This window comes from Arvicanthis niloticus, chromosome 8 (assembly GCF_011762505.2).
Source record: "Arvicanthis niloticus isolate mArvNil1 chromosome 8, mArvNil1.pat.X, whole genome shotgun sequence".
Lineage (NCBI taxonomy): Eukaryota > Metazoa > Chordata > Mammalia > Rodentia > Muridae > Arvicanthis > Arvicanthis niloticus.
This window is the reverse complement of record NC_047665.1, coordinates 63,203,457-63,229,039: the sequence shown is the minus strand read 5'-3', so window position 1 is coordinate 63,229,039 and position 25,583 is coordinate 63,203,457. Positions and strand designations below refer to the sequence as shown.

Sequence of the window (25,583 nt, the reverse complement as noted above, 5' to 3'; positions counted from 1 at the left end):
AGCAAAGTACAGAAATGACTGAAAATAAGATTTTGATTAAAGTAGGAGTTGGATCAAAGAAAGGGTTGGCAAGAGATTATTAAAAAGAAGCCAAGTATTTTATACAAATAAGAAAAGTGACTTGATGCCACCTCAGGAATCATTGAGACCCCATCTATTGCAGCCCCACAGGTGAAAATGTGTGAATTTGCTGAACCCCTGAGGCACTCTACTCACATAGGGCTTCCTTATCCCTGATCCCACCCCCTGGTTTTTTGAGACAAGGTTTCTGTGTATTTTCTATATAGCCCTGGCTGTCCTAGAACTCTGTATCCAGGATGGCTTCAAAACTCAGACTAAAAGTATGTAGTATTTGCCTTAGCAGGTTTTGGCCAGGCTCTTTATGCCTGCATTTCTTTAGGAATATAGTTACTCAATACCATAGTGTACTAGAAATATGTAAATATGTTTATCATTTTCCTTTTTCTGAGAGTTTCTCTGTGTAGCCCTGGTTGTCCTGGAACTTGCTCTGTAGACCAGGCTGGCCTCAAACTCACAGAAATCTGCCTGCTTCTGCCTCCTGAGTGATGAGATCAGGGGAGTGCTCCCACACTCTACAACTTCATGATGGCACTATTGGGAACAGGGTGGGAAGTAAGGGGTGAAACAGTTAAAGTGAGTGTCTTAGGAGATTTATTTTGCTCTGGCTCCTTCCTATACCCTTGTCTGCTTCCAGTCTACAATGATGTGAGCTGTGGTACCATACCCTCTAATGGAAAGAAATCTCTGAAACCATAATCGATATAAACCTGTCCTCCTTTCACAGTAATGAAGAATTTAATACACTATTGTCTACAACTGTTCTCAATTACTATGAAAGGGATTTAAATGCTCTTGTTCATCAAGAAACCAACAAAAATCTTTCAAACTAGAACATTTAAAACTTCTAAATTTTCAGTAAATTTTCTTTCAATTAAATCAACTTACATCTTAAGTAGCTTCCCTATATTCCATTAATCTTATATGAAAAAGAAAACAAAGACTCCAGTACTTAATAATGAACTGTATTTTAATAGAAACATAGCTTATACCTTTATTGAAAAAGCAGTTTATTATAAACAACACTTATACACAAAACCAAATAATGTTGATATTACAGTTCTAAAAAATGTCTTGGTTTATTGAACAGTTAGGATGCAACCTCAACAGTGATGGCTTCACATTTCCCAGTTTCTTGGTCTGTGCACGTCACCTGTAAAGATCCATCCCTAAGACAGACAGAAAATATGTTTCATAAAACTCAGTTTCTATGAACACCAAGTCTTTGAAGAGGACATGGAAATTTCCAGAATTTTCTTAAGATAAAGATTAAACACAAGCTCAGTGTCTTTAAATTTGGCATGTGCCTTTTCTAGAAGGCTCTGAGATTTCCTTCTCGACCTCTGAGATCATAGCTATATTCCCTGGAAATCCAAGACAATAAATGCTCAAGACTTAACAAAGCTCAAGACAGGCCATGCCAACTCCAAACCCAGCCTATGGCAAGCCCATTCCTATGAGTTCGATATTCTATCTAAATATGGTTTACAGACTATATTGTTCCTAAAGTCAAATGAAAACTTTTCCTTGAAATGAACAATGACAAGATGGCCTTGCTAGGAAACAAATGACAACAGCTGAATTTAACAAATTTCCTGGAGTTTTCCCATAGAGATGAATGGGGAAAAGAGAAGACCCACAAGGCTGTTAATTACTTGATATACACTCTTTTCTAAAATAGAAGCTCTCATTAGGAAAATCACTGCATTGTTAACAAATGATTTGCCTAGAATGATAATTTAGCCAAACTCTAAAGGGATCAAGTTCCAGAGAATCTTCATAATGTTGGAAACATTTCATTTTGTACCTTTTCATGGTAAGGACAGCTAATATATCACGCAATCCATTTTCTTTTTTATCTAAGTCCTGAAGTACAACCTGTTTGTGCAAAAACAAAACAAACAAAGGTAATTCAGTACTTTATTACCGTAAAGGATCAAAGTTCTGACCAAAACAAACCTTTTACAATGGGGCAGTTTCCAACTATCTTACCATTTAGAGAATTCAGAAATTAAAGAGTTAAGACTTGTTAAGAGGCTTCTATCTCCTTTAGAAGAAGGATATAAGACAATTAATGTATCTGTCCCTCTTTTATGTCACATCCAATTAACATGATTGTTGTTAAGTACTGTCCTCAAAAAACCAGACTACTTTTGGAGGTAAAAAAGTCATTACCCATAGTAACAGATTGCCCCCAAGCATACTTTCTGTATAGACTTGGAATGCTATCCATTTAAAAGAAATATACAGAATTTGGGGGTAACATTTGTCAGGAAGAGTGTTATTAAAGTCTGTAATTTCTTAGCTTCTGAAAGACAGGTGTTCCAATATACCCAGTTAGAAGTTTGGCATTGTGCCCTGGACTCTGCCAAGATCAAGTTTAATGATTTCACAAGTCATTGTCCTGTGACTCACTTGGAAAGGGTGTGTGAACATATGGAAACACAGAAACATTCTCTTCCCAACTTCGTTCCATACATCTTCTGCAATTTTCTTTTTCTTTCTTTCTTTTTCTTTTTTCTTTTTCTAAGACAGGGTTTCTGGGTATAGCCCTGGCTGTCCTCAAACTCCCCCTGAGATCTGCCTGCCTCTGCCTCCTGAGTGCTGAGATTAAAGGCGTGACCACCCACTATTGCCCAGCCTGCCATTTTCTTTTCACAAAATTATTTCATCTTAGTTATTTTGTGTGCACATGTGCATGGGCTCGAGCCTTGATAGGCGAGTAAAGGTCAGAGGACAGCTTGAGGCAGGTGGTTTTGTTTGAACATTATCTCATATGGCATCTGGTATTTACCAAACCGAAAAATCTCTTCTTCCAGTTGCCCAATTACTAAGATGAGCCAAGAGCACAGAGAAGCAGTGTAAACAGAAAATGGTTTCATTATTATTGTTTTATAATGCTTACCAATTATTTCTTCTCACTTTCAAAAAGTGAGTAAGTAGAAGCAACTTAGTTTTCAGAGTTACATATACTTTGTGTTAATGGAAATGTTAACCGAACTACTTCAGGAAGAAAAGTGAAATATTTGCCTGCGACCATGTTGTAATGTCCAGTTTTATGTGTTTACCTGTGCAAACTTGGCTTCCTCCTTAGCAGAGTTCTTCCCCTCAGACTCGTAGAGTTCAAGGCAAACAGAAGATAGACTGCCAGGGGCTTGCAGCGTGTGCTGTCTTCGGGCTGGCAGCGGAGTCCCAGAGGGAAACAGCACTGTGAATCTGTCGGCACCTGATTCATCCACTCCCTAAGACGCAGGAAAGCAAGATGAAAATAGCCCGTTACTCCTGCTGTAATGGAAACCCATAGTCCTAGTCCATACTCTGGAAAGTAGGCAGAGAAAAAACCCAGGCACAACCCCCAGTTCCACCTCCCTATATTTAATTACATACCGACACACACCTCACTCTACATATGCTAGAAGCTAGTGTTTAAAATTGTATTTTCATTTTTATAGGAAATCAACATGTTCCATAGATATTAAGCAACACAACATAAAGAGCCCATAAAAATAATTACTAGTCTAAACATAAAGTTCTCACTGTACTTGTTACAGGGCTTAGTACATGTTATAATATAAATGAAACAGCAATTAATTTGTAGTAACTTTATGTAAATGCATAGAAAACTAAACACACCTTAACTAAAATATCCTTGGCTGAACACTCTATCATGACAGAGTCATCCCCTGAGGTGTTCTCTTTCCCAACAAGAATCCCAGCTTCTATGGCTGCACCAATAGGGATGACCTCATCTGGAGGGATGGAGCTGAGAAGGTCCACAGCCGGGAAGAGATCTTTAATCAGCTGCTGCAGCCTTGGAATTCTTGAAGATCCACCACATAGCACGACCTAGAACACGAAGGATAGGAAGAGCCATCTCTACCACATGAGCCCACGTCTGACATATTGTTACCTAATATACAATGGGCTTATCAGCTTTTCCACTCAAAAAAGTTAAGATACAGAATCACACTATAAATACAGCCCAGCAATATATATTGGGCTTATAATTAATATGGTACAGATTAATATGGTACAGTTTAATCATGAAGTCAACTGAACAGTAGAAGTAATTAGTATTCTGTACTAGCCCAACATTTTATAAAAATGTGTACATACACTACATTTTTGTAACCAGCATCGTTAATCTCTTTATAAGAAAACTACACCGTACATTTTTTTTTGCCTCTACCATAGAAAACTAGCAAGAATCTTGAGAAAAAGTTGTTTATGTTTATATAACATTTTAAGCTCTTAGTATGCTGACTAAATCTCATCTCTGAAGAACTTCATATAAAACTACTCTGTAAATCCCCCAGGTTTCTCCGATTCACCATCCAGTCATCATCCGAGTCTGGATATGCAGAGTGCTGAACACACACACAGCCTGGGAAGGGAGACCGTCGACTACTTATGTATCTTTTAATGGAGGCTCTAAAAAATTCACTGTCCCCAAAGCTCAGTTAGAACACAGGTGCTCTTGACTATGTGGAACAAGACAGGGACCACACCTCTCTGCAGGTGAGGGGTGAGTTTTTTTTATGTGGGTTCGCCTTTAGGAAGGGAATTTTTTTCTTAAAATTTTATAATCCTAGTAAATACAGAACAAAAATGTATATTATGTCTTTTAAAAAAAAAATCTTATATTCAACAAAAAGCTGTATTAGTAAACTGTAAGCTACCATAATTCAACAAAAACTATCAGTGAACTGTAAGCTCCCTCCCCCCCCCCCCCCCAAAAAAAAAAAAAAACCAACCCTGGAAACATTTGGCTTTTAACGTTTTCGGACGAAAAGTACATGTTGGTGCCATGATGTTGACAGCTCATAAGAAACTAGGTTTTAGTTTTTGGCACACAGCACCGTAGACACGGTGCTAAGTATCTGTTCTTACTACTGTAGTGTCAGTGCTTTATAAAATAAACCATCTGCAAGTGTAGATAGTGTAGACAGATAGTGCCTACCTTGTAGGGCTTCTGTGAGGATTAAATGTTTTCAAGCCTACAAAGCCCAATCGTCCACTCCCCTTCTCTGTAAGAGGACTGGCCCTCATGCCTGGCCTGTCTAGGAGCCTAACCATGTGCACTGTCATACCACAGAAGCATTAGAGGTAGCAGATGTTCTTAAATGCTCATCCTCTTTCACAACTCCACAGGGCAGGAACTGCACATGGCTGCTCCTTTAACCTCCATCCTGTGACTGGGAAGCCAGGCAGGGGAGCAGCCATGGAGCAGAGCTCCAGCCACAGTCTGCTAGACAGGCGACTTGGGCTCCTACTGCAGCAAGGGCAGCAGACAAAAGACAGTTCTGGGTTTTTAAATTCTTAAAAGCCTATATCCACAGCAACAGTCTAAGGCTTAAGAATACTCGACTTCAATTCAAACAATTCAGAGCTGTACTGCAGTGACCATTAAATGACAGAGCCCCATGACAAATAAAGAAGGGAACCGACACTAACTGATCACCCACAGTATGTTTCCGAATGTTCCCGGGGTGACATTCTAGTTATTGTTCCCAGGAACCCTCAGAATCAGCTACACCACTTACTTCTACAGTGAAGTACTGCCTCCTCCTTACAAGAGAGAAAGTAAGACACAGACAAAAAAGCTACCGCCACAGTGCCACTGTTTGTTTCCACTGAACTGAAAGTGTTCCAGATGGAAGCCATAACTTCAGGAAGCTAAGGAAACTTTGTAAGCTCCCACGTGGCCTGCCCCTAGGTGACAGAAGAGTAACACTGGCTTGGGAGATGTCAAACAGCATGGTAGGGCTGCCTGCAAGTGGAAAGGGAGTTCCAGGCAGGCAGATGCTGGAGAGCAGATGTCATCTCTGCTGGTGAGGGTTTTCCCATGATGCAGTTGTCTATGCTCCTACATTTTCTACCCCAAATTCAGGAATGAATCTGGGTTAAATCCTGCTTCTGCTCCTTCCTAACCTCCAGATCTTCAGGAAATCACTTTACCTTTGCACTTGAGTGTCTCACTTCCTAAGCTGGGGCAGATGACAGAACCTACCTCAGAGCTGATGGTCACTGCCAGCAAGCACATGTGCTGCTACAGAGGACATACTTCAGTATGTGTCTGTCTCACATGTAGATAAACATACTGGGAGGGAACTAGTCTGGTTCGTGTGTGTGTGTGTGTGTGTGTGTGTGTGTAGAAACAGAACATACACATACATATATGAGTTCACCAGATCATTAAACATTAACAAAAGTCCCAAAACATATCTTTCTACACCATTATTCCCCAAGTTTTAAATCTGAAACTGACCCTAAAAGAAGCTGGGAAAAGATGAAGCATTACCTTGTTGATATCATTGGCTGTAAATCCAGTCTGACACAAAAGCTCCCGAATCGCTTCTATACATTTGTTAAAAAGCGGAGAACAAAGCAGCTCAAATCTTGCTCTGCGGTATGGGACAGAGAAGAGGGCAGAGTGAACACTGAGTGCAGTCTGGCTTCTCGGAAGAGTAACTCTGATCTCTCAAGAACTGGTTTGCATGTTATTAGACACTTTGTATGTGTATTTGTGTCCCTGAGTTATTCACCTACATGTCTGAAGATAGCTATGTCCAATTCAAAGGGAGGGCCATCTTGCTCATGGCTGACCCATAGCATTCAAAAACTAGCTGAAGATAGCAAATTCACAGCATGCCCAACAGTAAATCTACTGACCCCACTAGAACCACTGACCGGGCCGTCTCCCTCTCTCCATGTCCCAGCTCTCACAGGATTCCCAGTTACACTCACTCCTTTACAGCCTGGGATCACGTCACAGCAACATGGAGTCTGCACTGAGAAAGCCACATACTTACATGGAGTACTGAGACTCATCTATCCATGAAAGCTGGACTGCCTCATTTCATATTCATTTTTTTATGTCACATTTTATTAATGAATAGCAAGAAAAATTCAGAAATTGCTATTAAATGCACAGCACATTCTACAACTGCCAAGAGTGCAGGTTGGCTTCTTACATCCCACGTGTTTAATGTCTGTTACATTTACTGTTTGTGTCTGCATGATGCATACATAGAGACAGATAAGCATCTTTACCTGCTGAGCTAAACTTGATTTCTTAAATGCAGGTGAGTGATTTTAAATTTTCTTACCTATAAATACTAAATGTACTTTATGGTTGAAAATGTTTGAGATAAATTCCTTTTTCACAGACATGAATAAGCAAACACACACTGAGTATTTGAACAGACTCGACAGTGAGGCATTCTAGAAATAGAAACGATGTGAAGACTCTCAACCTCTGAGGAGACTTCCGTGTACTATCACACATTTTCTGTCCTTGGGGCCATACTAAAGAGCTAGCCACTAGCCACAAGGGCTCCTCGGGAAGTATCTGTAATGTTTCCCTTCATCCAACATGTCCTCGGGAAGTATCTGTAATGTTTCCCTTCATCCAACATGACTTTATTTAAGCATCATGGAGCAGGATTTTCAGAACAGCCAGAGGAAGGGAAGAAGCTGTTTAATGAGAAAAAGATGGAGAAGATGCCCAAAACAGTTAGTCAAGAGAACTCAAAAAAAAAAACCCGGAGAGCCAGGTACTAACTGTGCTTCAAAGTACTGTGTTGTCAGATGTGGCGAAACTGCAACAGGCTAACTAGAGTTGTTGCTAGTAAATGTGCAATGGGAGAGGTGCGGGAGCAGCTAATCATTGGCTCTTGGGTTTTGGGGTAAAGATGCAATCACCTGTAAGCAGTGTCTTGGGTCATTTAGAAGACATGGCTACTAAACACAATTTTATTTTAAATCTGTTTGTTAAATGTCACGAAGATCATTAAAACATAAAATATTGGCTAGGGACGTAGCTCAGTTGGTAGAGGGTTTGGCTAACACGGATGAAGTCCTGGGTTCTACTACTGGCACCGTGGCACATGCCTGCAGTCCCAGGACTAGGGAAGTAGATACAGAAGGTTATCCTCCACTACTGTGAGTTTAAGGCTAGCCTGGGCTATATGAGACCCTATCTCAAAATAGAAAAAAAAGGGTCAAGGAGATGGCTCAGTGGGCAAGAGTATTTGCCCTGCAAGGGTGAGTACCTAAGTTCAAGTCCCTAGCACCCATATAATAAACTGGGCATGGCAGTATGTGCCTGTAATGCCAGCATTAGGGAAGTAAGGGGTAAGGGGACCTCTGGCCAGCTAGCCTAGCCAAAACAGTGAGCGCAGACAGCTATCAGTCTTCAGTAAAGAGTGATAGATACATAGTAAGAACTTTGGAATCAAACTGAAACAACTATTTAGTCTGGTAAAAATGAGCTCCAAATCTGAAGACAGTGACAGTCCCTCACATCTGAAGACAGACAGGGATAGTCCCTCACATCTGAAGACAGACAGGGACAGTCCCTCACATCTGAAGACAGTGACAGTGACAGTCCCTCACTACAGATAACCAAGGACAGAAAGAAAAGCGGCACACTGGAAAAATCACACACAGAATGTCTTAACTTTTGTATCAGTTTTACCTGGACACACTGCAATCAAAATCTTGACCTTCATACAAGGAATCTACAAAGCAATTGGCACTCCCCAAGGTTGACAAAGAATGCTTGGCCACTTCAGCACTGGTCATCAGTTTCATCATGGCTCGGGCACTTCCCCTCACATCATGTTTGAACAACCTAAAAACATAACGTTTGAAGTATAAAGGTCCCAGGTCGTTTATAATTTAATGCTACCAAATTCTAAATACTGTTATGGCAATAATAAATTAATCAAATACTAGTGATGGGGCTTCTAATGCTTCTGTAACTTTTCTATGCATATTGTCTGAGTCTTTTCAGGAAAAACATGTTTTTATACTATTTTGAATGGGTGTATTAAGTAACCATGAGACACTATTCTTTGATATGAGAGTCTATAGCAGGCAAGACAATCAGACTGGAGATCATGTCTTACCTTTACAGTCACCACACAGTCACTGTGTCTGATGGGAGCTACGTGCTGAGCTCATGGTGCTTCCTCACACACCCAAAAATGTGTAAAATTCAAGTCTCTCATATGCAATGTGGGCACTCTAAAGTAACGATCAACTGTTTTTGTTAAGCATTCTTTATAATAAAAAACAGTGCATGTATTTATTTCATGTGTGAAATTACCCTTTAAAAAAAAAAATCAAGCTAGCCTTAACTTGAGTATCCCCTGCCCTGCCTTGTAAGTGCTGAAGCTACAAATGTACACCCCGATGCTAGGCTTAAAAGGTGCACTGCGATGCTGCTGGCTCAGCCTCTGCTTCCAAGGACATTCAATTTACAGATGAAGACACCTGGTTTCCACATGAGAAAATTAATCTTCCTTTGTCCCAGAACAGTTTAAAACACTGGGACTAAAGAGATGGCTCAGCTGTTCAAAGTGTATCACACCTGAGTTCAGCTCCTCCACAAGAGGCTGAGCTACCTCTCCAGCCACAGAAATCTTGAAGAAGAAAAGAAAAAAGAAAAAAAGGTGGGGGTGGGGGGGGGAGGGGAAAGGGACAAGTTTAAACTGGCAAACCAAACCAAACCAAAACAAGAAAGCCATTGAAGTGAAAACTCAATCAAACCGGACTGGGCACTCACCTCTGGAACTCCGAAGCCAGGTACTGTGCTAAGGTGTCTGTGAAATGTGCACCCCCTATGTTGTCACTAGTGTTTGTGGAAAGGACCCGATACATCCCACTGTTAACTTCCATGACACTGAGCGATAAGGATGTTCCTCCAAGCTTAAACACCAAAACATTGCTTCAAAGGAAAGAAAAAAAATGGGTAACTCATCTGAGAACCACAACATTTTAAAGGCAGACTGAACTTTTGAAGCCATTCATTTGAATCTACTTATAAGGGCTAGAGAGGTAGCTCGGCAGGTAAGAGCACTGGCTGCTTTTCCCATAAGGTAGCTCACAACCATCTGTAATGCGATCTGATGCTCTCTTCTGGCACGCAGGTGTACATGCAGATAGAGCACTCATACATATAAAAAATTAATTAAACCACAATGAGGAAAGTCTACAGCCCATGAGTCATCAGGTTGTCTCCTGTCATCTGTGCTAGACAGAGCCTTGAACCCGTGCTCTTCTGAAACCAAATCAAAGCTCCTTTCAGTTAGCTAACTAAAGAATCTATTTTTTTCTGAGCAACTAGACTTCAAAACACTAAGTTTTCCAAGTAAATCAAACAAGGGGTGAATCTGAAAAGAATTAAATACAACTATCCTGTAAATATTTTCCAAATTACTACAACAGAGCCTATGGATCCAACACAGGACAGTAGAAACCAACTCCCCACTTCATATCTTTAAATATATACCAGAACTCATCATTTTTAATATTTTTACATTAATCTGGTTTACCTCAAAATAATTTCCTAGTGATTTATACACATTAGTTTCTCTGACCATGAGACATTTGGACAGTGTCCAACTATTTGGAAAAGTTAACACCGTATCTAAATTAATTTCTCTAACATGTGTGGCCATCAATTCTGTTACAGTAACACCAGCTGTTTCTAAACATGTCTAGAAACTGAAGCAGAGCGAGATCAACAGTGTGCTGTGTTGGCTGGAAACTGGACCACTCTACATTAGCCAATCTCCACGACAAACTGAGGTGACAAGAGACCCTCAGCCTCTCCTTTTTCTGCTTTCCCATCTGCTGGGCTGCTAGAGTTGTACTGCAAACTGGAGATGCGGTGTTACCTCTTTCCGGTAGGGTGGTCTTGTCCGATCCCGTAAGCAAGGAGCGCTGCCGATGGCTCATGGATTAGTCGAAGCACATTAAATCCAGCGGCTCCAGCTGCCTCCCTGTGAACAATTTGCTCTCACTGAATCGTGGATCACAACACACTCATACATTTGTAGCTGTACTGAGAGCTTCACGCTCTGGCAAATGATACTCCAGAAGACACAGTGCGAGGAAGTTTGAGAATAAATTGTAAAAATGAAATTTTAGGTCTCAACATGAAAGATTCTTAGGTTCAGAGTTTCAATTTACACTCAAGTGTTAGCTGTTCCTGGGGTACATTCCAAGGGCTTGAATAAACATTTCAAAAGCACAAAAGACCCAAGATAGAGACAATAAAACACCTGGGTAAAGTCACTTAAAAGGAATTCTCCCAGGAGCAAGATACAGATGTAAATTAGGATAGAGCCTGGTTGTAAATTGGGATGAAGACTGGATGGAAACCAGGCTTGGATGTTTGAAATCTCTTTTATTGTCTAAGAAGCAATCGACTGTCTGTGAACTTTGTATATAAACCATCCTTTTTGGTCACTTGTGGTTCCTCTTTCTCACTTGAGAGTGGAGGGCCCTGGTGCACCAGCTACTGTTGTTCCACCTATTCATCTAGTAAACCTCATGTGACTGCAGCGATTCTCTTCCGTGGATATTTCTGAAAGAGTACTTCCCATGGGTTTGAATCCTTAGATTCCAACAGAAGCAGAACCCTCAGGAAGGAAGTGACTAGAGCTTACTTTCTGTTTAAAAATGCCCTGTGCAGAGCCTGTGTTTCTGTGTTTTTGATAAAAATGGTTTGTACTTATATTGAGTAAGAAAAAGAAAACCTGTTAGGGCTATGGGTGGTTCAGTCAGTAAACAGGGCTGCTACACAAGCCTGAGGATCTGGGTTTAAATCTCCAGCACTCACATAAAAGTGTGGTATTGTGTGTCTGTAACTTCAGTGCGGGGCAGGGTATGTACGTGTAACTTCAGTGCATGCATGAGTTGAAGACCCCCATACTGGGGAGACCCTTCCTCAAGTCTCAGGAAATCACGACCATCATACCTGGATGCAATCAGCAGAGGCTTTATTAGGGAAGTTAGCCGGCGGTCAAACCACAAGCTCTCTAGCTCCAAGAGCAAGGTTTGGCCCTGAATGGCGGGCTAAGGGGTCTTTTATAGCATGGGGTGGGGAAAGGAAGGCATTTTCGCGCGGTTATACATGATTGGTTGCATTTTTGCGTGGTTACACATGATTGGTTGTTTTACAAATTTTGAACATAGCACTGGGAAGACCAAGGGAGGGAGGGGTAACCAAGAACAGTGGAACATTTTAGACAAATCTAGCCCAAATGATCTAGAGTCATGTGAAAATCACTCTGCACACTCATTCTTCTCAAAAATGTGGTCTTACCAAGTCACTGTCCCCTATACCATCATTACAAAACATTTCTCACTTCCTCCAGTCATAGCCCCAACTAGATGGCTTGTATTTTTTATGGTCAGGAATGTGTCTTCCTGCCTTGGGCCTCTTCCACCCATAGGTGGGCCTATTGCTTGAGGCTTGAGGAATGTAATTCATCCAGCAAGTGTCCTGGGGTATGAAGGCCTGAAATCTTATTTTCAGTTCCTCGTTCTGGAATCTGCACTTTTCTGCCCAAGGTCTAAGGGCAAAGAAATCTACACATATTTCATAAAACGGCCTTTATAATTTTTCACTCTACAGAGTATGTGCATGATCAAGTCAGGTGGCAGGGCAGGATCCTTGATATCCAGATAGCCCAGGCAAATGGTGAGTGCCAGGATCAGTGAGAGAGCCTATCTCAAGAGATAAATAAGGTAGAGAGTGACCTTGGGGCTCTCTGGCCTCCAAAGGTCCCAGCAAATGCATATGCACTGTACATGCGCAGATACACACAAATAGAAATGCAAAAGATATCTCTCAAAAATACCTTTTTTTTTTCTTTTTAAGTTCACTTCTGGGGAGTCTCTGGGCTCAGAAAGTCTAGGAGCTGTACTTTGTCTCCGTATTGGTCAGAAAATTCTCCTCTGAATCACTAGCACACTGAGAGTTAGTGCTGAGGGCAGAGCCACTCCCCACTCATCCCTATGTACCCTACCCTGAACACACTGTACCTTATTTAGGAGGTAAAAAAAAAAAATCAGTAATTTTTGATGAATAAAGAAATCAAATAAATGCCCATGATTACACATTTTAGGAAGCAGTAAAAATGTCTACAACATTGCAGAATTTTCCAATTTCTTTCCTCTGGGCCCACAAGTAAATACAGCAGTTCTCTGTTTACCAAAGTACAGACAGAACTCTATGGAACAGAGTAAGGACCCACAAGCTATGAATTGCATCCCATGACACCTGTGAGGGCAGAGTCTAAGTTTTTTGGTTTTAGTGTTAACTGGCATTTAGACAAAAGCCAGCATTCCCTCAGGGACTTAAGAAAATAACTTCTACTCTATAAAAGGAAGTAGCTCCTTCTCTCTAGCAAGAGGGACCTCTGGCTCTTCTGTTGACATAGCCTGTGATGCCTAACAGCACACCAAGGTGTATGCTAGCTTCTAGGCTCTGTCAGAGACTAGTCTGTGCCCTTCCCAGCCATGAGCAGTCTGAATGCCACACAGAACTTTAGCACCTAGGTTAGTCAGCCACTTTGTTTACACTTGCAACTTCCTGCAAGAACTTAGAAGCAGAGACTGCCTGCTGAGCCTGCTTTGCAACATAATCCAGCTGAAACAAAGGATGGGCTCAGGTGGGCTGCCCCTATATAACATCAGTGCTCAATATTAAACTTTGAGCCTTGATCAGAAAACTTTGTCTTGGCTTAATGCTTCTTTCACCCCCTCTGGCTCCTTTTCATTTCCAGCCCCCCTTTCAGGTGAACCCAGTTCATCTGTGGCCACTGGTGGCTACACTAGTCAACAAGTGTTGTCACACTTCAAGGCCCTCCACGCTGGCTCACTGGTTCCCTTCCTCTCAGGAATGTGTTTCCCTTAAAGCCCTGGGAATCCCCTCCTTCCCTCTGCTTTTCCCAGGGTCAACCCCAGTGGTTCTGAATAAACTTCCCTTTACCTATGAAGTGGCTGTTTCAGTTTCTTTACAGTACCCATTCCATTCAATAGTTCCTTTTTGTTGTTGTTGTTTTGTTTTATAGCATTCTTAGGCATTCCCCACATAAGCCTTAAGTACATGAGGCAGGCAAAATGATGCCTAAACAACAGTTTAGCCTGGTAGTCAAAACAGCAGGAGGGCATACACTGTCTAATACTAATGCTCTTGGTGCTTCAGAAAAGAAAGTATTAATGACATTACCATGAAATACTATGCTTCCTAAGCTATTTCCAAAGATAACTTCACATTTTATTACTGAGTGTGATCTGTTTCTTTTAACTAACCATGTTAAGACAGTTAGTTACACTTACCCCAGAGCAGACTTCTGCTTTTCTCCAAAGTCAAATGGGACGGTAACAACTACATCGTTTGCATCTGAGCCCAGGACAGAATGGGCTGTTTCTGTACATCCAAAAGTAAACACAAATAAATATATTGTGACGACACAGTTAGGCAATGAAGCTCTCTGTAGTTTCCTAATTGAAGCCTGAGATTTTCTCACTAAACAAGGGTTCTGGTTCTGCACCCCCAACCCCCACCGTCTACTCCCCCCAATGGCTCTTAGTCATACAGTACTTCTTGTGGGTCTCAAGAAGATTGTGGACACAGACCCAGGGACTTTCCGAGCTTGGCTCTTCAGCTTTGCACTGTCAAAGATCTAAATTAGACAGGAGTCCAGGGACCTAGTTCCAAATTCATGAATCAGAAGGACTGCCTGCCTCTCAAGATTCTTTTTTTGTTTTCCAATAGTGTTTCTCTGAGTAGGTCCTAGAACTCACTTTATAGACCAGGCTGGCTGCGAGCTCACATAGGTCCGCTTGCCTCTGCCTCCCACATGAGCCATCACCCAGGAACTAGGTATTCTTAACTGGTGGATTCTAAGTGAATATCCCCAAGTTTAAAAAAACCTGAGATTTTATGTACCTCTGGTCCCAAGCATTTCAGGCATGGCCTGTCCTTACCTGGAAAGTTACGGGCAGACTCAAGCAAAGTCTAGTTTAGATCTAGACTGCTAATTTGTGGAATCACTCATAGTTTCCCCTCAAATCTTTGTGTGTGTGTGTTCGTGCACACACCTAGAACTCAAGTAGGCCAAAATGGCCAGCCAGCAGGCCCCACGCACGCATGCATCTGTCTCCAACTCCTCAGCACTGGGAACCACTGTCCCTACACTTGTAAGGGATCATTTAAAGTTAACAGTTAGGGACTGGAGAGGTGGCTCAGTGGTTAAGAACACGTATTGTTCTTGCAGAGGACCTGAGTTCAATTCCCAGCACCTACATCAAGCAGCTCACAAGTGCTTTTAATTCTAGCTTCAGGGACTGTTTCTAACCTCAGGCACATGCACATATATAGACATACACACATGTACATGTAAATAAATAATGAAAATATTTTTAAAGGAAGTTGCAGAATAAAATGTTATTAATTTTTGTGCAGTACCTTTCATTTTACTGAATATCAGTGTGGCAACATCTTCTGGACTAACAAGTTTTGTTTCTTCTCCTGTATCTATTTCATACCGCAATTTCCCATTTTTCTCAGTGACCTAAAAAAATTATAATTATGTCAAATATAGAATAATTTAAGAAAGACTTTAGGTGAGTTTTAGTTTAACACTCTATGTCATGACTTTTAACACTCTATGTCATGACTTTGAGTAAGGGGGAAAGAGTAAAAGAACCATACTTACTATGCATTTACTTTCAGAGATGTATTTCTGAGCCTGTGGATCGGCAGAGCTGTTCATAGGGAAATATAAAGACATCTCAGCATTAAAAAATTAATATTGTAGACGCATAAGGTGAAGTCTGTACTTTTTATACCACTGGACAGATAAATATACCAACAAAATTATTAAACTGCTCAATAATAACACAGAAGCTTGAATTTAATGGAGGGTTTACAACAGCTGTAATTGTTATTCATCACATTTAAAAGTATTAACTTTCTAGTTCTGACCTTGCCAAACATTTCTGAATTTGAACACAGTCACTGATCTTATACCCTCCATTTTCATACCCACGATTCAAGACCCAACCACTGAGATACAACAGACTTTTGTAACACTAAACTCAGGGTAAACACCTACCCCACATTTGTTGCATGGTTTTTATACTTGAAAATTAACACCTGCTGGGCAGTGGTGGCGCATGCCTTTAATCCCAGCACTTGGGAGGCAGAGGCAGGTGGATTTCTGACTTCAAGGCCAGCCTGGTCTACAGAGTGAGTTCCAGGACAGCCAGAGCTACACAGAGAAACCCTGTCTCGAAAAACAAAACAAAACAAAACAAAACAAAACAAACAAACAAAAGGAAAATTAACACCCAACACCAAAGTTGAGCAAAAGTATGAACAATGTATATAGAAAGCTGTAGTCTAGGTATGCATACACCAAGATATTATAGATTAATGCCTCATATAAAATACCAAATAAATGCATGTATAAAATGAAAAATGGGCATATTACTAAGATGTTAATACCAATGGATGCAACTGTCACCATTTCCAAACTTACTACCCATTCAGACCTTATAATACCAAGTGGAACTGGTTAGGTGTGCATTATTTCAGAGACATGCTCAGGGAAGGCTAGTCACTTACAGGACAATAGGGCCAGGACCTGAACCCAGCTACACCCCAGCGGCCTTCTGCTACCATGGTAAATGACTACTCTAATTCTGTTCTTTAAAGAACTCTGATGTTTGGCTTAATTTCATGTAGAAATTAAAACCCAAGTCTGCACCTTTCTAGCAGACTTCTAAGGAGCTATAGCTGTTCTCTACACAAAGCCTTAAAAGTTTAATAGCTGAAAATTAATAGTGGACAACAGTGGGCCAGGAGTCATTTGAGAACCCTGACCTCTGCCATCTGAGGGTTTAAAATAGGCTCATTTGGTTTAGAACTCTAGAATCACATGCAGGTTCATCTTACCTTCCTTATATCACCAAAAAAATTAATTTGCGAATGAATTAGTAGAGGCCAGAGGTAGGAAGCTTGACCCAAGTGTCACAGCTGATTAATGATCTAACTGGCCAATAACCAGATCTACAGTGTTGGGTTTAGGAAATTATTTTTTCATGAAATTGCCTGGCCTTCATGTTTTCCAAATCTCTGGACCTCATCCTAGATATTTTAAGGAAGGAAAGGACAAAACATCTCCAGAGTAGGAATTTGTACCAGTGCCCTAAGTTTCAGATAATTCTCATGTGTTCAGAACAGAATTTAATTGTCCAGGAACATCTACCAACTGTATAGAGTGTAAGTTATTAACTGATAACATAGGTTCATTTTCAAGGAAGGTATTTTCTGGAATTGACAGAACTCTAGAAATTCATTTCTTAACTGTCATGCAAAGAGGGCTGCTTTCATCTGGGTATAGGATACACATGTAGGCACAGGGGGCGAGACATACATAACTTGAAACTGGAGTCTCACATGCAGACACACAGGAAACTGGATGGAAGTGACAAACAATCAGTTACCAGTAGGAAGTAGTGGACAGACCCACACTGCACAGAAGTCAAAACTTTATTAGTCTACAGCAGGATTAAATTACATGACAAAGGTGGTCTGCTGCTCTGCTACCTCGTTCACACTGTGCCCTGCAGGAGTCTTAGAGCAATGGTGCCCACCTTATCCTCAAGTACCTCTTACAGTGGTCAGGGCCCTGGGTTTGGCAACGCCAGCACTCCTGTGCTGTGGGGTCTCCTTCCCCACTCCTGTTACACCCCAGTGTCTACAGCTCTAACTGTACATCCGTTTATCTGTGCACTGGTCCTCACAACACCCCTGTGAGGTAGGTAGGATGGGCAATTGTTAGTTCCCACTTTAGAGGAAAAACCTGAGTTACAGAATGGTGAAAGGCTTGTGGGAGGAGGTAGAAGGTAGGCCTGAAGCTCAGGCAGGACTCCAGCCTGCCTTCTTGCACATGGCCTGCACCGTGCACTGTCTCCTTTGTTGTTCTGCATGTGTTCTTGTTAACTCTTCAGGACCTTGAGGTCTTATTTTGGTTACTCTGCCCATTAGGGTTTTCAAAATACCTCAAATTTACTCCATTTCTGCTCCAGCCTGTCTCTCACATCAGACAGATGCCCATCCGCACACTGCCGCCATTAGATCCTTATGGCGTAGGTCTAGGTCTCCTAAAAGTACTTCTCTGTTTTTTTTGTTTGTTTGTTTGTTTTTTCCCCAGAAAACTATGATCTACATTAGCTTTATTTGGTTACAAAAGATATGTACCTTTCCATCATGGCCTCAAACAAGAAATAATACTTATTATATCCACTTCAAGGACAGAAAGGCATCAGTGGGTATCCATCCGGTATGATGCTTAGAGCTTTCACCAGCACAGTGATAAATGTCCATACTATAGAGGGTGCCTTTAAATACAATCATAAACAGTATTTCAAACATAGTAGCCACTGACTGGAAATACTGTAAGTAGCTCACCTCCATCTTTACCCTTGTTTAAAATTCCAGAACTGAACGATACTATCAAAATGATGTGGCAGACATTCTTCAACTTGGAGATAAAAGAAATCGAGGCATAAAAAGGTTAAGTGTTGCACCCAATGCCAGCACTTGTGGCAGGGCTGGAGTTGGGCGGTCTAGCCCAATTCGTACTCCACAATCCACTCCACTTGTGTAGCCAGCGTTCACTCGGCAGCAGCTTGCTTTTTGCCACCTACTCCAGGTTCCAGGAGGTCCCACCGGGCTGGCTGGCTGGCTGGCTTTCTTTCTTTCTTTGTCCTTTTCTTTACTAATTCAAACTTCCAGCTTCCACTAAGCCCCTGACTACAATGTGACACTCCCCTGCCCCACTCCAAAACCCAAAATCTCTCTCAACACACCTGTTCATTTTCTCCCTGGCTTCTGAATGGCGACACGGCATTTAAATCCCCAGGATTCTTACCTGGGATTGATTCTAGAGTTCTACAAGACCCACTCCGAACTAGTTCAGTGACAGCCAATCACCTTGCAGGGCCGTGATTTACTGTTACCACCTCCTCTCAAGGAAGCGTGCCTGGGTCAGGGGAGTGCGCTTGCTCGGGGCTTGAGCTTAAAGAGAACTATCTCTGGGCAGGTCCCTACTACTTCTAGCATTCTCCAGGCTAAGGGAGCTGCTCTCTTTCACCACAACCACTAACCCTACGAACTCTTGTTTACATCACTTGCAGAAAAGTTACTCTGGACCTAGGCTTGCTCTCAATACATCAGGGCCCAAACAAAACACCGGCTAATAGAAACAAAGGCTACCAGCTACAAGTAGATTGGAGATGGACTGATGCAAATGCATCCTGGGGCCTGGCTCTTTTCATTCAGTCTCAGCCGCCCCCCCCCCCCAATCCCCTCCCACAGAGAGGTCTATGGCCACTGGTCAGGTAGGAATAGTGTGCCTCAGTCTCTCCTACATGTATGTAGATGAAGCATCCCCAAGCTCTCAGATCAAGCCAATAGGGGTTATCTGTTGCCAGACCTTAGCCCACCCCAATACTGTATATACTGAGCTAGCTCAGGAGAAGTAAAAGGGTGTGCAAGAATCATCCCGTTGTCCGAGAGTTTCTGTTGCAGGAGCTGTAACACTTAGGAAGAGATCTGCGTTCCCCAGGAGCCTTCTGGAGCCTCCCCTCTTCTAGCCAGCAGGGCTCAGTAAGAGCTGTGTAAGGGGGGGGGGGGGAGGGAGGGGCGTATAATTCGCTCTCCTCCCTGCTAGCTAGCTGGCGGCACCTCACCAGCCCAGCAAAGGCTGTAATACCAGGAAAGAGGTCCGCTCTCCCGAAATGCCTTCAGGATTCTCCCCTCCCCGCTGCCCAGACAGGCTTGGCACTGAGAGGACAATCGGGTGGAGATGAGGTCGAAGGCAGCACTCTCTCCCCTTTGGCCCAGACCTTCTGCACCAGGTCAGGCTGGAGATCGTCGGACAGCAGCAATAGGGGACTATCCCTGCTTGCACCCTGTCCCCAGCTGGGCCAGAGATCCTCATGGGACCTCCTCCGGAACCAGGACCTACACTATTCTTCTGCGTATTAACAGTTCATCTGTTCCTTTTTTCTAAAGATACAGAAAAGGAGCCATCGTTCCAGAAGGTGGTTGTTGGAAACAGACTGGGAAATGTATCCATTCAATCAGTTCCTAGCTTTTGGTATTTGAAATCAACCTCTGAAGCAACTTCTCAAGCCCTAGCTGGAAGGCCCCAGCTGCTTCTTCCACTGCTGTCGCCAAGCGTCTGACGGCAATGACAGCATCCCTGCGCAGCTCATTGGCAGTGTCTTGCTGGGCACTGGCCTCCTCGCCAATAGCAATCAACCTGTCCAGCTTCTCTTCCTCTCTCTTGGAGAGTTCTCGTGCCAACCTCCTGTTTTCTGCCAACTCAGTTGCAATGGTCCTGGCCACTGAGCGCCTTCTTCGCCTCGCCCACCGTGGAGGGGGCTCACTGGTCAGAGGTCTCTCCCCACCAGAGAGAAAAGCAACTCTGGAAGAGGGACCTGGAAGCTGTGCTGTGGAGGCTGCCCCAAGAGGGTTCCCGCTGGAGCTGGTGCAGGGACTGCATTCCCCTGACACACTCAGTCTGGTCATGGGGCTGCTCTGACAGGGAGCAGCTGCACCTCTGAAAAGGTGGTGGGAGCTGCTGTAGTTGGGGGTCCCTTGAGAGCACCCTGAAAGACAAAGCCACAGTGTTGCAAAGAGGACATTCCAGCTAAGGGAATGCTTGCAGCCAGCAAAAAGCTGACACATTTACAAAAGTATGTAGTTCTTGGGAAGACTTCTCTCCACAAGGGAAAAAGGGGAAATGATTCTATAATCTGGATATTTTGGCTTCTTTAACCAGCTATAAAAATGACTGTGAGTTCCCCAAGATGCATTTCATGTGGCTATCCAACTCATTTCTCGGCCACGTAGTCCTAAGTACCCATTACAAATGATGCCCAAGGCCAGACAAATCCTTCAGGGTTGGAGCACTTGCCTACCATGCACAAATAATGCCCAAACTAGGATGCTTTGAAAGACCATGTCTTTACGTGTGAAGTTTGACTACATACCAGGATCATAGCTAAAAACTTGGGAGTACTTTATTTAAAAAGCAGGTTCAATGAGACAGAAATGAGAGTTATGTTCAAGAGGGCGCTATCCTAACTTTTAACACTATCTGGGACCAAGTGACTCTAAGACCCAGTCCCTCTCATGCTTGGGAGTTACCTGCACCTGAGGATTCATCCCAGGAGTCCTCAAGGTCACTGGCTTCTTGCATCTGGTCATCGATGCTCAGATGACAATCCTCATCTGATTCCTTAACTGTTTGTAAAATACGCTGATGGCAAGCTGCCTGTGTCCTTTCCGCTTTCCGAATGCTGGTTCCCTCTTCCCCTGGCTTGTCAGAGGCCACCAAATTCTGATCACAGTGCTTGGCCCAAGCAGCAGCCTCCATTAGGTTGTCTGGGTCAGTCACTATCTGATTTCGAAGAAGCTGGTCCAATGTATCATAAAATGGGCAAGGCGGTGGATCCCCCATACTTGTGGCATGGGCAACATAGGCCTTTAAATACAATGCCTTCAGAACTTTAAACTTGGATCGGCACTGGCGTTCGGTGCGGTGGAAGCCCTCCTGCTGCATTCTCTTAGACACGGCCTGATAGACATCTGCATTGTGATGCATAGTCTGGAGGCGCTGGATGTACTCCGCCTCGCCTAGTATGGAGAGAAGAGTTCCTGTCTCCTGTCTGGACCAACGGATGCCCGCACTGCTATTGGTGGTGGCCATTGCGGGCAGGGAAGGAAGGCTACTGAAGCAAACTCCTGGGCAACCGGGCACAGTTTTGAAGGCGTAGGGAAGAAATGTGTGTTCTCAGCATGTTTCCAGGAGCCAGCCGGTTCTTTTCTCCCAAGGCTAACTGCTGAGAAGGCAGGTTTGAGGACCGCACTTCTGACTGGAAGGCCACAGGGGAACGAGAGTTACAGGGCAGGTGTAAGGTTCATCCTGGCAGCAAGATAAGCAGTGCTACCTGTGTGTGGGTCCCATGGCTTATCACCAAGACTTTGGGAGTTCATCCACCTATGGCAAGTGCTGGACAATGGGCTTAATGGCTTGGTAACAGAAGGACTGGCTCTTCTACAAAGGGCTAAACGCATCCAGGGCTGAGACCCAAGATAACCATGTCTGGTTGGTTCTGGAGTTAGGCTGAGGAGAAAAACAATCCGAGCACGAGGTAACTAACTCAAGAGAAGTATTGGCAGGGTTGTGGCCTAGTGGTATGTTTGAATGGTACTGGACTTTTGCTGACTGTAGCCCATTTATTGTAGTGTGTCTATGTTTTACCTATCTGACTCATGGCTGCATTCTTGCTAAATGGACTTAACGTTCAAGGCCAGAAAAGCCAGCTTAAGCTGATCTGCTGATACAAAGTATATAATGTGATAAATGACAGTCCTGACAGCATCAAGGAAACAAATTCATACATCACTGGCTTCTGCGGGATCCATATAGAAACGTTCTCTGTCTTGACTGAATCAACATTAGTGTTCTGCTTGTGGTGCTCAGGTAGAGTCTTGTAGGACAGTACCACTGACAGAAACGGTGACTCTAATAATATACTGGTTACCTCCGCTTTCTCTCACAAGAAACTAGAATTATCTCCCAAGGGGGAAGGTATTTAAAAAATACTGGTTCCTCAATGACTCTGGCTTCAGGAGCTATCACAGCTCCCCATTTACGTATGATTCAAAAACATTTGATGCCAACTTATTTAATATGCTTAGTACTACCTACCAACGCTAAAGGATATGGGACTGTAATCATCACACAGGAAACATCTGTAAACAAGCTCATGAAATAAACATGCCTATGTAAATGAAGTGTTAAATCTAATTAACAATCTCCAAGTTTTAAATTCAACACAAGGAAATGCCTAATATTTACATTCTAAATAAATGAAATAAAAATGGCAGAGGTGAGCTGAGGATTAGAAGTCCCGACCTGCAGGCTTATCTAATTCACCACTGTAATTTGGGAAAGTCACAAATTCCGGGTGCCCTGTCCTGGTCTGTAAACATCAAAGGATGGTACCTGGCCGACCAGTTGTAATGGGGCTGTCGAGAGGATTCAATAGCATCACAGATGTGAAAGCACTCGAAGCATCCAGCACTACTACTCCAGAAAAAAATGAAAGGGCCCTAATTATTAGGATAATCTATAATTTGAAGACACAACAGTCAGAGGAAGCAAGCCTCTGGAATCTTCTAATTAAAGTCATAACAGATGACTGACCTGCTTCTTAAGATATTAAGTAAGTTGTTTCTCCAACAATTACATTTGTGAGTCAACTGGAAAAGTCAGTTCCCAGACAGTGTCACAAAGGGCCCAAGGAGGAAAATCAATAGTAGCTGCAGAAATTATGACCAGTGAGAAAGGATTTTGCAAAACTCAATCACCATGCAGAGAAGAAACCTTCTAATTCCAACAAAATGATTACAGTTCATTCCATTCAAGCAGATGTAAGAATGCACAAAGCCCAAAGAAGCACTTACGGCTGGCATAAATGACTAGAAGTAACTTCTGAACAAACCCACTGGGGCGCTCCCTAAAGTAACCGCCATTAAGTAGACTGTAGTGTCTCCTTTCCTTAGCATTATGCCCAGAATGTGCAAGCAAATTTTTTTCCAGCTACCACACCTTAAAGTACTTTATGTCATACCTTCTGCCGAGGATCTGTTTTACTTTCACGACTGTGCTTGAAATATTTCTTATTCTACTTTGTTTCGCTGCCAGTCCAACCACCTGAAAAAGAGCAGCATATTAACGACAGTGCTTGTGACTCTTCATTATTTTCAAGAACCACCAACGAGGGTACTGGATGGTACCTGTTCACGTTCTGAGTAAGCAACGATGGCTGGCGTGACTCTGTCCCCCGCATCATTTGCAACCACGTCGGCCCGGCCATCCTAAAGAAAGACGTGAGAGGGTTAGTTCTCTCACACTGGAGTGCACGATCTCATGGAACATACCTGCAGGTTGTAATGGAATTTTAGAAAAGCCACTGTACCTGGCATTCGCTCAGGTGCCTGAGTGATGACCACTCAGGCCTTGAAGTCATCTTCTGTAAATTATCAGTGACTGGGATTTATGGGGTTGCTTTTCCTTTGGGAATTTCAACGCCTTTGCATGACCTCAGTACCAAGACATTCCTGGCAAACTAGGAATTTTTACAGTGGCTGATAATTGCTTGGGTAATGGTTCCTTCAGATAACTCCTAGATCAGACATTTTGGTACTCCGGAATTGACTTGCTAAAAGGCCTTTTTTGGGGGGTCGGGGCGGGGGGGGGTAACAATTAATAAAGCACAAGACGACCAGGTCAGTCCTCACAGACTGCTCCACCCTGCAAAGCCTTACTACCTTCGCCAGTGTCTTCCTTAGATTGTCCTTCGTAAATTGGCCTTTTAACTGCCACTGTTTGTTTCTTATATTGTAATAAAAGGTTTCTACTCCATGCATTTTCCCGTTTAGTTCTGCACAGTAAGCTGGATCAAACGTATACATAAATTCTATACCCAGAAAGCATGGTTACATGATTCTCCCACAAATGCAGCTTTTCCCCCTGCTTACCTACAAATGAAGTAGCTACTCCCGTGGGACTTTCCTTATAAAGGAGCCACATAAGGCTTAAACCCAAAGCTAGCAGGGGTAAATTCCTTGGCATTGTTCCTCCTGCATCGATATTCAGGAGAAAAACAGCCATAGTTCCTTGTCAAGTTCGCAGTTCTAGAATCATCAAGTGTGTACAGCAGTGACAATTATTAACTAGGTACCCTTCTCTCGAGCGCAGTTCCACATTAATTCCAAATACCTCCCCTCAGGGAACCCTGAACCCGTGACGTCACTGTGACCTCTTAGGGACTCTGCGGTCAATCGTCACTAGGACCTCTCTGGCATCCAGGGGGTCCTGGCATCCAGGCTTGTTCTAGGCATCTTTACAAGAACGATGTCCCCTGCCCCGGGTTCTCTTCTAGGCATCCTGGAGACCTGACGTCTTCTGGACTCTTCTATGCATCTTATGGCCCGGGTTCCTAAGTGCACCCTGCAAGCTTTAGGTCTTGAGAAGACTACTCTGGGTATCCCGTGGCCTTTTCGTCTCGAGAACTCCTCAAAGGAGACAGCAGCCCCGACGTCCAGGAGGACATCCAGGAGTATCCGAGGTGCCGCTCTCCGCATCCACCCTCCACACAGCGTGCTTGGCCGTGGAGGGAGAGCCGGGAACCCGCAACATTGCCACTTGCTTACACGCCCGGTTCCCGGGCCGATGACCGGAGCCCAGAGAATAAGAGTAGCCGCCACGAAACCCGGAGACAGCTTTCCAGTCTCACCTTGTAGACAGCTACACAGGCTGATGTGCAGCCCAGGTGCACGCCGATCGCCGCCATAAGGCGGCAGAGACCACGGCAGCTCAACGAGGGACCACTTCAGCAGCTACAACTAGCCTCCTCGGAACAAGCCCATCAGGCACTGCGGAGACTTCGCGTTCCCGCCCGCCTACTGCGTCCGATCTTCTGCGCCGGCCTCCTGAGTCGCAGCCAATCAGCATAAGGATTTCGCCTTTCATCAAAACGGTTAGCCAATAGTTTTAGCTCATCACTCCGCGCTCCTTTGGAGCGCAGCATACGTGCAGTTCTGCGCACGCGCA

General features: G+C 43.3%; 2 protein-coding genes across 2 annotated transcripts; both read right to left on the bottom strand.

The window, feature by feature from the left end:
• Positions 1-1,030: 1,030 nt before the first annotated feature.
• Positions 1,031-25,470, bottom strand: Hspa14 (heat shock protein family A (Hsp70) member 14). The gene is made up of 14 exons (XM_034510838.2): positions 25,267-25,470; positions 23,765-23,845; positions 23,599-23,681; positions 15,600-15,648; positions 15,350-15,455; positions 14,218-14,308; positions 10,764-10,868; positions 9,650-9,811; positions 8,558-8,713; positions 6,380-6,482; positions 3,712-3,924; positions 3,147-3,320; positions 1,886-1,956; positions 1,031-1,247 (listed from the first exon to the last, which is right to left on the bottom strand). The coding sequence occupies exons 1-14, from the start codon at positions 25,321-25,323 to the stop codon at positions 1,169-1,171; spliced, it is 1,530 nt and encodes a 509-aa protein (XP_034366729.1). The 5' UTR covers positions 25,324-25,470; the 3' UTR covers positions 1,031-1,168.
• On the bottom strand, positions 15,602-21,834 carry Msantd7 (Myb/SANT DNA binding domain containing 7). The gene is made up of 2 exons (XM_034510840.2): positions 21,107-21,834; positions 15,602-20,565 (listed from the first exon to the last, which is right to left on the bottom strand). The coding sequence occupies exons 1-2, from the start codon at positions 21,666-21,668 to the stop codon at positions 20,042-20,044; spliced, it is 1,086 nt and encodes a 361-aa protein (XP_034366731.1). The 5' UTR covers positions 21,669-21,834; the 3' UTR covers positions 15,602-20,041.
• Positions 25,471-25,583: the final 113 nt, after the last annotated feature.

Bases quoted from the DNA above. Each gene is read 5' to 3' on its own strand.
- Msantd7 (XM_034510840.2), bottom strand. From the start codon at position 21,668: ATGGCCACCACCAATAGCAGTGCGGGCATCCGTTGGTCCAGACAGGAG. The intron at 20,566-21,106 runs GTAACTCCCAAG...TTTGTCTTTCAG, and splicing joins GGATGAATCCTCAGGTGCAG to GGTGCTCTCAAGGGACCCCC.
- Hspa14 (XM_034510838.2), bottom strand. From the start codon at position 25,323: ATGGCGGCGATCGGCGTGCACCTGGGCTGCACATCAGCCTGTGTAGCT. The intron at 23,682-23,764 runs GTACCATCCAGT...GCTCTTTTTCAG, and splicing joins CTTACTCAGAACGTGAACAG to GTGGTTGGACTGGCAGCGAA. The intron at 15,649-23,598 runs GTATGACATAAA...CCCTATGAACAG, and splicing joins AAACAGATCCTCGGCAGAAG to CTCTGCCGATCCACAGGCTC.